Here is a 12,575-nt window from a genome sequence, read left to right as displayed (position 1 = left end):
AGTCGTGGCTGTGGTCCTGGATCATAGGTCCTGGATGGATATCCTCGTGGATTCATCTTCCTATTATACACACATGCATTTCCAAACATTTGGACTACCTATGTTGCAAATGTATTATCTTTTCAATTTACACACGGCATCTATTGCACGTCTGTCCGTCCTGGGAGAGGGATCCCTCCTCTGTTGCTCTCCCTGAGGTTTCTCCCATTTTTCCCTTTAAACTGGGTTTTCTTTGGAAGTTTTTCCTTGTACGATGTGAGGGTCTAAGGACAGAGGGTGTCGTATTGTCATACTGATATTCTGTACACACTGTGAAGACCACTGAGACAAATGTAACATTTGTGATATTGGGCTATATAAATAAACATTGATTGATTGATTGATTGATTGATTGATTGATTGATTGCTGCGCTCTGAACACATGACATTATAGACAGTTCGGTTTTCGGGCTTATTGTCTGATAGTTTAATGGCAATCTTTAATCTAATTTAACAGCAGGAACCCTCCATAACCCGGTGCACTGCTGCAGCATTTCACCTTGCCACAAAGCGGTTCCACTTATGCTGTATGCGAGGGACGATTACTTCTTCATATGTATACTTGGCTAACTTGAAGGAACTACTTTGTGCATGAATGTATCAACCAATTGTAGCATGTGGAAATAAGTGTTCCGAAAAGGCTACATTATAAAACAATTCGTGCAGACAATAAAGGAGTAGGGAGAATACGTTTAATTCTTCATGGTCATTTCACAAAAGTTGCTCCGCACCCCGATGCCCTTCTCGAGTACGAGTATCAATGTTTGAGTGATACAAAAAAGTGTGTGCAAATGTAGATGAATGTTATAGTTAGTCCATTATTCTGCTGTGGCACCTGCCTGAGTCTCACGTCCCAGCTGTGGCCATGACAACCAGCCTGCCCTCTGGGAACAGTGTTAAGTGCCACCGACCCGTGGGAACAGGATGCACACATGCCTCATACACACCACGTGCTGCCAGAAAGAGGCAAATGCATACACACAGGGTCACCGGGCATTACCACATACTGCGTGTGTGGACTTATGCAAGCGTCAGCATAAAGTCACTTTCTCTATACAAGTACTTACACACGCACCATACAAACGTGTGCCCACAAGCACATCCATCCCCAAGAAGCACACAATGGGTGGCTCCTGTTTTTTGGCCAAGAATTACAGGAGCTTTAATGTAATTACAGGACTGACAAGGACAGACTGTCTCTGCCGATTGCTCCGTGCTAGGCCCTCTTGAGAGCTACAGACAGGAGCATGCTCAGAGTACTTGTCCAATCTCTAATGACATCGGCACACCCTTTCCACCATAATCCTTTCATTTCTGTCCACTCACGGGAGAGAGACAGGGAGGCAGAGAGGTGAATTTGGTTTCTGTGAGTGTGTGTGAGAGAGAGGGGGTGGGGGAGTGCTGATCAGCGAGAGAAGCCGACAGTGATGGAGTGGGAAAGGTACCATTTTAAGGATTTAGGTCTAACAAGGGCTGAAAACAAGGTCACCCAGTGCAGGAGGAGTGTTTTGCTTAAAGGTAAAAGGTCAAACAACATTAGAGGAGGAGCTTTATCAAACATCGGAAACCCCGTTCACACATACAACCTCTGTCTCCCTTCAGACGGCGTCTCTCTCACACTGGCGCACATACGCAGCCTTTCAGCGATGGAAATTCTCCAGACGTGCAGCGGCAGGGCAGCTCTCCTGGGGTTGGTAACCATACGCACACAAACACATATTCTCCTGGATCATGTCTGCAGAACACTGAGGTCAGTCAACAGACTACAACATTATGAATATCTTTCTAAAACCACAGTCCAAAAGAAAAACACAGAAAGAATCCCAGCTCTCTCATCACATTTGGAAGTTTGATTAAGTAGTTTGCAGCGGATACACATTCGCTGTGTTAACTGTCTGTGCAAATAGCTTGGCTAGGGATCAATGGCAGCTTTAGAGATGCACCAGCAGTAGCAGCCAGACTGACTGACTTAGTGTTGCGCTCAACATGGCAGCAGCCATCTTGTCAGTATTTTCAGCAGCACTGAATAAAGATGAGAGATTTTCAAGCTCTTCTCTGCTCTGATCTGTTGCTGCTTTAACGTTTTCTGTAGGGTTTATCCGCCTCAAATTCCAGCTCCCCTATCTCGTCTTCCTAAAGTCCATATTCTCTTCCTTCCCCACCTCTTCATTCCCCCCCACCGCCTGCTTGCATCTCCTGGGTGATTTCCCAGTGGGGGTCCCTCCTTCGGCACCACACTGCAGTCATGTGAATCAGAGAGCAACTGTTTGTTCATGTTAATGGCAGCCAGATGCCTGGTTCACCACCTTTTGTAGTCAATGTGCATCTCAATGATATTCCAGCACAGTCTGGGAGAAAAGAAAGCAACAAGATGAGGAGGGTGCATGCCAACAGATGTCTCATCATAGCATCTGCTGGTAAAACACAATGCGACGGCACAAAGAAAGGAGGATTACAATTTGACACTGACAAATTCATTTGAAACTGATGATCACAAACTGAATTCAATAGAGCTTTCACGAGTGTGTCGTCTGGTTGTCATTCAAATGCAACGAATTTGATGGGAAACATATGTGGAATTTTGGATACTGTAATAATTGTTTGAGGTGAGGCGCAAAGTCTCAGCTGAGAGGAATACTACAATAAGTATATCTTCCATCTCTTTGTGTGTTAGGTAGCGATTTGTCTGGTCTGTGTTTACTCTCTCGTTTGTATTTCATTAACACCACGTGATGATGCTGACCACAGGGAAGTCCACTGACCACACCATGAATGAGCCTGGACTGTATGTTATTAATTCAATGAGCTAACAAAGAGTCAAATGAGATTCCAGCCAGTCGCGCCAAGGCAGATTTACCAAGGCGGAAGAAACAAGTTGACGGGCAGAGTGCCAACAAATGTGTGGTAATGAGAGTGAACCACAGCATTTGGCTAAGTTACATTTTCGCAGTAGGCTCCAGTAAAAACTGCACTATTTTTAAACAATATCAATGTTGGTTGATTGGGACTCAAAGAACCACATTAACCAGCCACCGGGACATTTAGTACACCCGTCCACCCATTCAGCATACAGACTTTTTACCATTCTTTCCTAACATTCAAACGCACAATTTGACTGCTTTGCAAGCAACCAGCAGGCCTTGCCTAAGGTGCTTTTCAAATTGAATTCAGCCGTTGCCTCTCTCATGCCATTAGGGGGGGGGGGGGGGGCTCCGCAGACATGAGATAATGCCAAAACCTTGCTCTATCAAATTAGCAACATACACGCATAAACAAGAGCCATTCTGTAATATACTGCAAGGAAATGAGGAGAGGTAGAGAAAGCCAGAAGGCTAATTTGTTTTTGTCACACTTGAACTTTACTGTTCAGAATACCAATACGATATCAAAAAAAGAATTGTGTCATTAACACATTGGCCAGAAGATGTTAGTGTTAATGTACCAAAGAAGAGGAAGAGTCAGACTTATTTCTCCTTTTCATGTATATGACAAACCTCTGGGACTAATTGGAGGGGACATACAGTAACTACTTAGGTTGGAAAGGATAAAAAACAAAGCAAAAAGCATCTTAGGTCACTTTCTACCATGTTTTAATGCAATATATGTCCTTTTAAATTCCTTGATAAATCCAATCAAGCAAGAGATTGATGCAATTGCCAGGAGAATCAAAATGCAGTAAACAGAGATATGTAGATTGTTGTTGTCCTTTTACACAGGTTTCAAATGATCGATGATGATAGTTTTCAGTGAGGTATGGTTTTGGGCTACTCCCTGTGATCAGGGGAGGAGGCCTGAAGGTAATGATGTTGTATAAATCACTCCGATGATGGTGTGGTTTTTATTGGAACAACACTTCATGTCAAAGTGCTCAACTGACCACATTGTAATGACCTCAGGCAGTGCTAGAGGGGTGCCAGTTGAAAAGAGCCATGACCATATGTGGGAGTGTACGTGATCCGTGTGCGTGTGGCGGTGAACAGAGGAAATAGGTCTGTGTGGCGGTAAGTGTATAAAATCATGAGCTCATACAGTATGTGTGTATGACCATACTTCCATTGTGTATGTGTGCTTGTGTGTCATAAAGCCAGCCTCAGGGCGCATTAGAGACTCTTCTATCAGGAAAGCTCACGTTTATGGTCATCTTGCTGGAGCCCTCCAGGCCACTGGCAGCCTGACTCACACAAAGGTCAGCAATTATAGCTCAAATGTAACAACCTTAATAAACTGTGACCCACCTGTCTCTAATTTCGGGAAAGAAAATAAACTGTATATCTGGGGGGCATTTAACTCATCTGATGTGCATACCTCGTTGCATGCACTAATTGCTTTTTTACATGGCCGTTAAACGATAAAGCCTCACAGAAACAATGCAAGTGGCATTAGATAATGTTCCAATAGGAATTAAGAGGCTGGCCATTTCCTATAATCCTATTTGGGGATTTCCATCTCATTGCCCTACACATTTCTGCCTCTCTCGCCTCTCTCTCTGATTCCCCCCTGAGATCCTGTTCGTTGTATGAGAAGGGCTGCTGCACATTGATTCCCACTATCTGTGTCGGGTCGGTGGACACAGCCACACTCAGCACTTTCTGTATGCCTAGAGAGCACCCGAGCTGTCACATTCTGCTTTCCCTTACTATCCCTGAACATTCCCCTCTCTAGGAGCAGTGACAGGAAATCTGTGTTGACCCCCCGGGGTCACCGCCTGGGCGCTGAGTGGATGTCAGATATTTAGATCATATCTGGCATACAATCTGAGACCCTGACATACAAGATGTCCAAGGGCGCCGCTTCATTTGGCCCATGTCACATGGTTTTGCACAAAAGCTCAAAAGGTGAGTTACAGTGTGTGAATCAGTTAGATCAGTAGCTCTGGGATGCTCTCACTGGAAAAATATATAAATGACATAAACTATAAACAATTGTCTAAAGCACATTCGCCTCAAATCTGAAGCACAACGCTTTGACGTAAGACCTATGCTTTGCAGCGTCCTGATCTCCATTATGGTAAAGCCTATTCCCGAACAACATAACTTGTTTTGACAAAATGACAGAACGCCTTAAATGTGCTCAGTGGGTGGGGGTTCTTCCTCCTGTGAACGGATGTACTGTACGGTGGCTTCGGGCTTGCTGTGCACAAATGTGACGTATTGCATTTTGTCCTCAGAGAAGAGCAGGGAAGCAGTCTGTGTGCAGTCTGAACCGAGGTCACTGCTAACACAGTCTCAAGAGGCCCATATTGCATGGATGGAAAGTCATATACTATAAATACCATCTGCATACTGTATCCGAGGCACTGTACATAGGCAGGATCCCTATCTCCAATTGCAGACTCTGTGTCTTTGTGGTTGTATTGATGTGCCTTTGAATACATGTGTTCACTCTTCTCTGACTGCTGGAATATAGGAAACATGATAGTGAGGAAGCACGTCCCCTTAGAAGTGAGTTTCCCTCAATATAGGACACGGCAGGCGTGTTTCCAAATTGCATTTCAAAATCCTATGAAAGTGCCGCCAAAGATCTGTCCTTATAAGAAATCATCAATCAGTGCTACAGTATACCAACTGTAATTATGATTAGCAAACTTTTACAAGACGTGAGTATGAATCCATTTGGTTTCCCGATATTGATTTCATCTATTAAGGGTTTCCATTTGCATCCATTGTCTGATGTCTTTTTCCAGAGCTGAAGACAACAGTGAAGACAAACCTGATACCATTCAAAGTACATTGTGAACTATTCTGCTAAAACAGGATCTTTCCCTGAGTGGCTCCTCTCAAGAGCCTGTCATGCATCCTAAGCTGTTGAACTAGCGTAGCTTAGCCTAGAACGCTCTCACTGCCCAAAGTCTCCCTTCCATCCTCCTCCAGTCCTTCCTGTCCTCTCCAAAGCGTTGATCCTCTAAGCCTGCAGAGTTACAGTATCAGTCCTCGGTTACACTAAAGCCCACACTCGCACATCCAGAGCTGTGATGGAGAACCAACTCCTGCTCCGGCACTAAGCCTCCCAGTTGAAATAATCCATCCTGCTTCTTTTCTACCTGCAATGCTCTGGGTTTAAAGCAAAGATGTATTCTCATCTGCATTGGCTTCAGCCTGCTACAATGCCTGTACTGTTAAACACATCTGGCTTTGGCCGGATCCAGCCGGTTTCACACCAGCCTGCATTTTACATCTCATCTCCAGGCTTTCCCCATCAGGACATCTGCTCTTCTTCTAGAAACTGCTTCTCCAGTCCTCCAGCAACCAACTACCTCGTGTTAGCATCACAGCCGCAGCTCTCAGGCCTTTTAGTGTTGGACAGCCCCCCGGTGCCTCGACATCATCAGCAGACCCACCCAGCTCCACAACACCAGGGGATGGACTGGGCCTGCTCAGTGTACTGTAGCTCCACCGACAGGGGATAAAGGGATAAAGAGCCTCTGCTCAGGGACTGATTACTTACATCTGCCAGGCTAAATCCCAGTACCCACACACACATACACACACACACGTACGCACAAGCAGAAGAGACACACACTTGGACTGCTGCTGGCTGCAATAAACGCACTGATGCATGTATTGTTTTCTGACATAAGCATGTGGTATGTGGGAAAGCTGTGTGCATGTGAATGTCTTTGGTCTTTATGCATGTGTAAGAAATGATTATACATCAAAAACTATTATGAACACATGTATTATAAATGACTAATAGCACAGCCATCACTAACTTCCCATTAATGCTCCCATAAATACAGTATGTCAGAGGCTCCAAAAGCAATATAGTACTCTGTCCTTAGCAAAGGTTCTATCCACCTGGAAATACTCATGACAGCTGAGCCACTCAGAACAATTCACACCGCTTCAATTTAAATGAACAAACAATAATAGTTTCTCATATCTTAAAAGATATCTACAATTGTGATTCTCCCACCTAAGTGTCATACTTTTGTATTATTTTCTGTAAATGTAATGAACTCTGTTGCAGTTATATATTGCCATTTGCACTCTGTGGTCCTGTGTTGACTGTAACCATGGCAGGGTGTGCCAAATGATTTCAAATAGCTTGTAAATATACTCTGGGTTGCTGGCAAGGCACTTTTTTTCTCAGATTTATTTAAGACAGAGCCAACGGGCTACCACTGTGCGACATTCTTCATCAAGATCGAGTGCAGTATTAACATTTGGTCCTTCTTAAGCAATTACAGTTCACTACACTATGCATGAATCTGTTGTTAATAATGGGGTCTTCCATCACTCTAACTTATATAGCTATGAAGCTGTTTAAAACAGGGTTGGGTGTTTTATGTTTGAATACTGTTGCCCTGGACTGCATGTGAGCAGTGGCGGATATTGATATGGGTGACATGGGCGGCATTTTGACTGGGGGCGGCACAAAAAAACGTTATAAACAACCACTATAACCGTTATTGATTTAGTCACCTTCATTTAGCAAACACCTCAAAAGGTAATTGTACTGACAAGTCCTTTGTGTAATTTTCCATACTGGGGGCTTAATTAAAATCTGTCTGTATAGGCCTATACAGTACTGATATGTTGTAGCCCATCTTTTGTGAGATATGTTATGCCAAGAAAGAATTAGTGTAGGAAGTTGTGTTATTGTTCTAACAGTTCCTATTCTGAAAAGGTAATAGGCCTACATTGTGCATACTGAAAGACAACGAAAGGTGCACCACCCAGGGCGCCATATCAGCTAGAACCGCCACTGTATATGAGGTCTGTAAAAACAATAATGTAATAAGTGTTGACTTGATATGTTAGCATGTGTTATTGAGGTGAAAACCATGGGTGTTTTAGTGCAGGCGCTACATTTATATTGACATTTCAAAAAACATGATCAGAGCCTAGAGTTTCAGCTGGCCTGTTGACAAAACAAATGTCAAATACCACAGAAGATGAAGTGCCACGACGCATTAGAGTTTAGGTCATATATCACTGTTATCATAAGTTTCATTGATCGTCAGTATTAGAAAGTGGGCATCACTATCAGACATCCCCAGGAAGTCAGGCTGGCCCACTGACCTCGTGCTTCCAGCTCATCTTTCTCTCCAGGGAATAGAAGGAGAAAAATCATAACTCGCATAAGAGCATATTAATCCCGTGGTCTGAGCGCATGCTGCCTGTGAGGGCTTACCTCTGTCAACAGAGATGTGTGTGCCGTTTCACAGACACACCTGTGCACCAACACTGAGCTGCAAAAGTGCTCGACAGGAAATCAAAAAGTATTACTAGAGGAGGAATTGTATAAATTGTTAATATGGTTGTATGTTATATTGTTAATTTAAGTAGCAAGTCAAAGTCATCTTATGTACTGGACAATAGTCTTAATGTTGATTTGGCCGATCTGTCAAACTATCAACGTCCCTTCATGTTGGTATGGCAACATGGTTGATTAAACAGCTTTATACTATCTTTCCATCTTTATTTTCTTATGTATGCATTGTAATTAAATATTGTTTTTTAAATGCAGGTGTAAGCTCCACAATTGCATTGTGTGCCAAAAAGCAGGTGGATGACTGAAGGCTGTTTTAAATAAATCAAGTGTAAACAACAATACCAACAATGTCACATCTTACAGAGATTCAGCTATGACTAAACTTCGAGAGGACTTCAACTGCAGGGGTATGTTATTGATGTTATTGTTATCAAATAAACAGATGCTCATTTGGAGCTGGAAGGCTGTGGGGTGCAGCTGCTTACAAGGGTGCAAGGAGTCAGAAGAAATCGTACATCGAATTACCGCCATCTTCTGGCACCATGAGAACCAGCCCTTCACTCGTTAACAGATTCACTGATTCGTGACTGAAAATATGTATAGCGCAAAGCCATCTTAAATCATACACACATCTTATAAAGTGATCGTATAGCAAAACCACCGAATGCAGCGTTTTTATTTAAATTGGGTGATAGCGATGAATGACATTTGTATCACACTCCGTTTCATCCTGAGATTGCAGTCATTAAAACGTCCATATAGGGAGAGCAAGAGAGAGTGGCTTTGGAGTGCCCGGCTGATGCAGTGCCTGGTGAAAACGGGTTACAAATAAAACGCACTGACACTCAACAGCAGAGAGACAATATGGGGGACAGGCATTAACATCGGGTAAGGGAGGTAAAGAGACAGCATTTGACTTTTGCGCATTGAAAACACGCTCGCCGACAACGAGGCTGCACATATTCCAATCATAACAGAACCCAATGTTTCCCCTTGGACGCACAATGTTTGGAGTGCTGCGGGGCAATGCGCGCGCCATTCACACGGCGCACATGCACACACGCAGGCGCGCGCGCGCGCGCACACACACACACACACACACACACACACACAACTGTTTTAAACACGCCTGGGTCAACCAGCAGCAGCAGCTTAGTGAAAGGGATTTACTGTGTGTGTGTTTACCTCGGTGTCATAGATTTTGGTGATGAGTGAGAACGAGTACTTCCTGGACTCCCGTATGTGCTGGATGGCCAGTTGGACCGCGGGCTCGATGCCCTGGCTGATGCCGCTCATCAGGGCCGACTCGTTCATGGGCATAAGCACCATGATGGGCAAGTTTTCCCCGTCCCTGGCGAACCAGCTGTTGTCCTGTCCGTGTTTGGTGCGGTCGTTACACACCTTGGCCAGAGCAGGGTGAAATAGCAAAACAGAGAGGAGCAGACATCCCGTCGGGAGGAACATCTCCCAGCCGCTGCAGTCCCTCCGGGCTGGAGCCATGCTACAGTGCAGGGTGACCAAGTGAGATCCCACCGTGCCCTCACTGTTTGGGCATCGCAGAGTCGGGCTAGTCCGGGATGCTCAGCCGCCCGCCCGTCAAGGAAATCGTATTTCAAAACAGAGCAGACACGAAAGCCGCAGCAGCCCCTGCAGTGCCCAAACTCGTCGTATTGATTATTACTGTACTGATAAAAAAAAAAAAATGTTTCTACTCTATAACAGTGCCTCTATCAGAATATTCCAAGGGCGCAGAAATTCGCGTTGCAGTGGCAAAGCTATAGCCTCTCGTTGTCCGTCATCCAAACGATCTCCTGTCACAGCAGCCCTCTAATTCAACCCCTATTCACCTTCAATTTGAACCACTTATCTTAGAAGAATGTCCTGCAGGATGCCCCGAAAACAAAAAGATTCCTAATAGTAGTCAGGGATCAATCACTTTCCTTGACAGTTGTTGCGGATACAGAAATCACCTCCGAAGTAAATTCCAAGCCAAGAGATGGCAACTGTGGGTCTCCCTTCCAACGTAGTGCTGAATCTGACGGATTACGATACATCGAAGCGACACGGTAAACAGACTAATAATAAATGACGTTGAATTCTTGACCGCAGAGGTCCGAGAGGGAGATGTTGAGAGATTGTTCCTTGACAGCCTGTGGGACTGGGATGCTCATCTCCGATGGTGCGTCAGAGAAGCGCTGAAGCCGCTGCAGCTCACCGCGCGCGCAAGAGGGAGCACTGAGTGTGGAGGAGGAGAGGAAACGAGGAGGGTGAGGAAGGGGAGGAAGGAGAGGAGGGGGAGGAGGGGGATATAACGGCCTGGTGGAAAGGCTGCATGGGCTTTATGCGGGGCAGACTCTTTAGCGGCTTGAAAGCCAAGGGTCATTTACTGGGCTTGTATGTTGTAGGAGGCAGACGACGTGTCAGACATGCATAGAGCAGGCTAGTTAAATATATAGGGCTGTATACACGCATGAAGCCCTGTTATAGCACGTCATACAACAGTCACATCAAAAACACTTTGTACAGCTATATTTCTGTGGTTCATTCAAATCGCACACCCTAAGCGATGGTGAGATATTTGCAGTCAGCTGGGCTTTGATTCCCCCTACCTGCTGTATACCTGCCGAGCTGCCTCTGCGTATGATAAGACAGACAGCTTGCTGCGTGAATCTCAAGCATATAGGATGAAAAGAGAATCCCCAATATCAACAAAGAATATACGTTTAGTCATGAACAAAGGGATCGGGACTTTCTGCATTGATTTAGTGGTGAAATAAACAGTGACACCTGGCAGTTAACAAAATGCAGCTTGTGAGTCCATCTTTTTTTGAGGAGTCCCAGGAAAACTACATTTTCAGAATGAATGTGAAGATAATCAAGACATATGAACTTGGAATAATTGGCTGTTTTTAAATAACTACCATGCCTATTGCTTTAACTTTAACTAATGTAAAATCATCAAATGTTTGGGTAACAGTGTATTCTTCTAAGCAAAGAATTCAGCTGAATTTCAGCACCAGCGATATGTCCGTGAAGCCTCGTCTCTGTCCATGGTGCTGGACTGCAGCCGCTCTGCAGCTCGTCCTGTCTCCTGCTCCTGTTGATGTGTACATTAGCCCCTTACCTGTGCTCCCCCAAGGCAGGATATACACGTTTTCATTCTCGTCTCTGTGCACAAGGATTACCTCCTCCAGCCCCGAGGTCCACAAAACAGGCAATTATTGCAATAGTTTGCTACACAATTCATGGTATTGTTAAACAGGCGTGGGAGGAGAAAATGATGCTCGAGGGTAACTGTTCTCTACAGTACATGTGGTAAAAATAAGATATCAGCTGAAATTGGATTTCAAAACAGTTGACATACAGTTTGACCGATAGACCTATATTATATCACATGCACAATAACAATCAGTGTCAAGTGCGTGTTTCAAATCGCCGCAAATGAAAGTATAAATCGGAGTCTACTGTTTTCTTTTCCAATTCAAAATGAGGGTGAATATAGCGCAGGGCATACCACGCCATATCACCTTGTTCTGATCATCGTGTGGATAGAGGCGTCACTCGCCCACGCCTTGGAGAGCAATGTTGCCTAAGTGATGAGAAAGTCAAAGCCAAAGTGCAACACAGGTGGCAGGATGCAGGTCTTCATTTTCAAATGTTATATTGACAACAGTAAGATGTTTTGTATCTTCCTACAAAGGATAATGTCAGCGTATGCAGTGCTATAAAAAAGCATTAAAGCGTTTCCATTTTTAGAGATGAATGCAATCTCTAAGCTCGGCTTACTTTTGGAAAATGGGCATTACAAAACAACCTTTGTATATTAAATACTCCCTTCCCCCGAGTCTTCTTACAAGGTTTAAAGCATATGGTTCATGGCCGAGCTGCGCTCCTTGCTTCTCAAACCACAGGTCATTTATCACGAGGTACAGCAGCTGCATGCCCAGAAAGAACTGAGTATATCCTTAGAGGATTGCTGGGATATCAAGGTCTCTCTCTCTTTCTCTCCGTCTGACAAGCACATCCTTTATATGACCAATCCTTGACCTACTTTTTGATGTGTGAAGTCAGGAAACCCTGTTTTCTGATGTATGTAACATAAACAACTGACTGGAGGAAGCAGGCAATGAGAGTGTGCCACTAAACCAGCAAATTGAAGTATAGGAAGATCGAGAAACAGCTGTATTTAATGCACTTTGTATTAATCCATTATAAATGAATGACATACCGTATATATATCCTACTGATCTTTCAATAACCCTCCTTCCTTTCTATTCAGAGTGGTCCCGATGAAGAAGTGGGTCTAGTTTTCATCTCATCTC

At 44.3% G+C, this 12,575-nt stretch overlaps 1 protein-coding gene across 1 annotated transcript in view; it reads right to left on the bottom strand.

Annotated features, from left to right (window-relative positions):
* gabbr2 (gamma-aminobutyric acid (GABA) B receptor, 2) overlaps positions 1–10,474 on the bottom strand; it is a 188,709-nt gene extending 178,235 nt beyond the window's left edge. Inside the window, exon 1 of the mRNA XM_034093795.2 lies at positions 9,439–10,474. Coding sequence (XP_033949686.1) covers positions 9,439–9,753 — 315 coding nt within the window. The 5' untranslated portion in view covers positions 9,754–10,474. The remainder of the gene's footprint in view (positions 1–9,438) is intronic.
* Positions 10,475–12,575: the final 2,101 nt, after the last annotated feature.

This window comes from Pseudochaenichthys georgianus, chromosome 11, assembly GCF_902827115.2.
Source record: "Pseudochaenichthys georgianus chromosome 11, fPseGeo1.2, whole genome shotgun sequence".
NCBI lineage: Eukaryota > Metazoa > Chordata > Actinopteri > Perciformes > Channichthyidae > Pseudochaenichthys > Pseudochaenichthys georgianus.
This window is presented reverse-complemented; position numbering and strand designations above follow the sequence as displayed.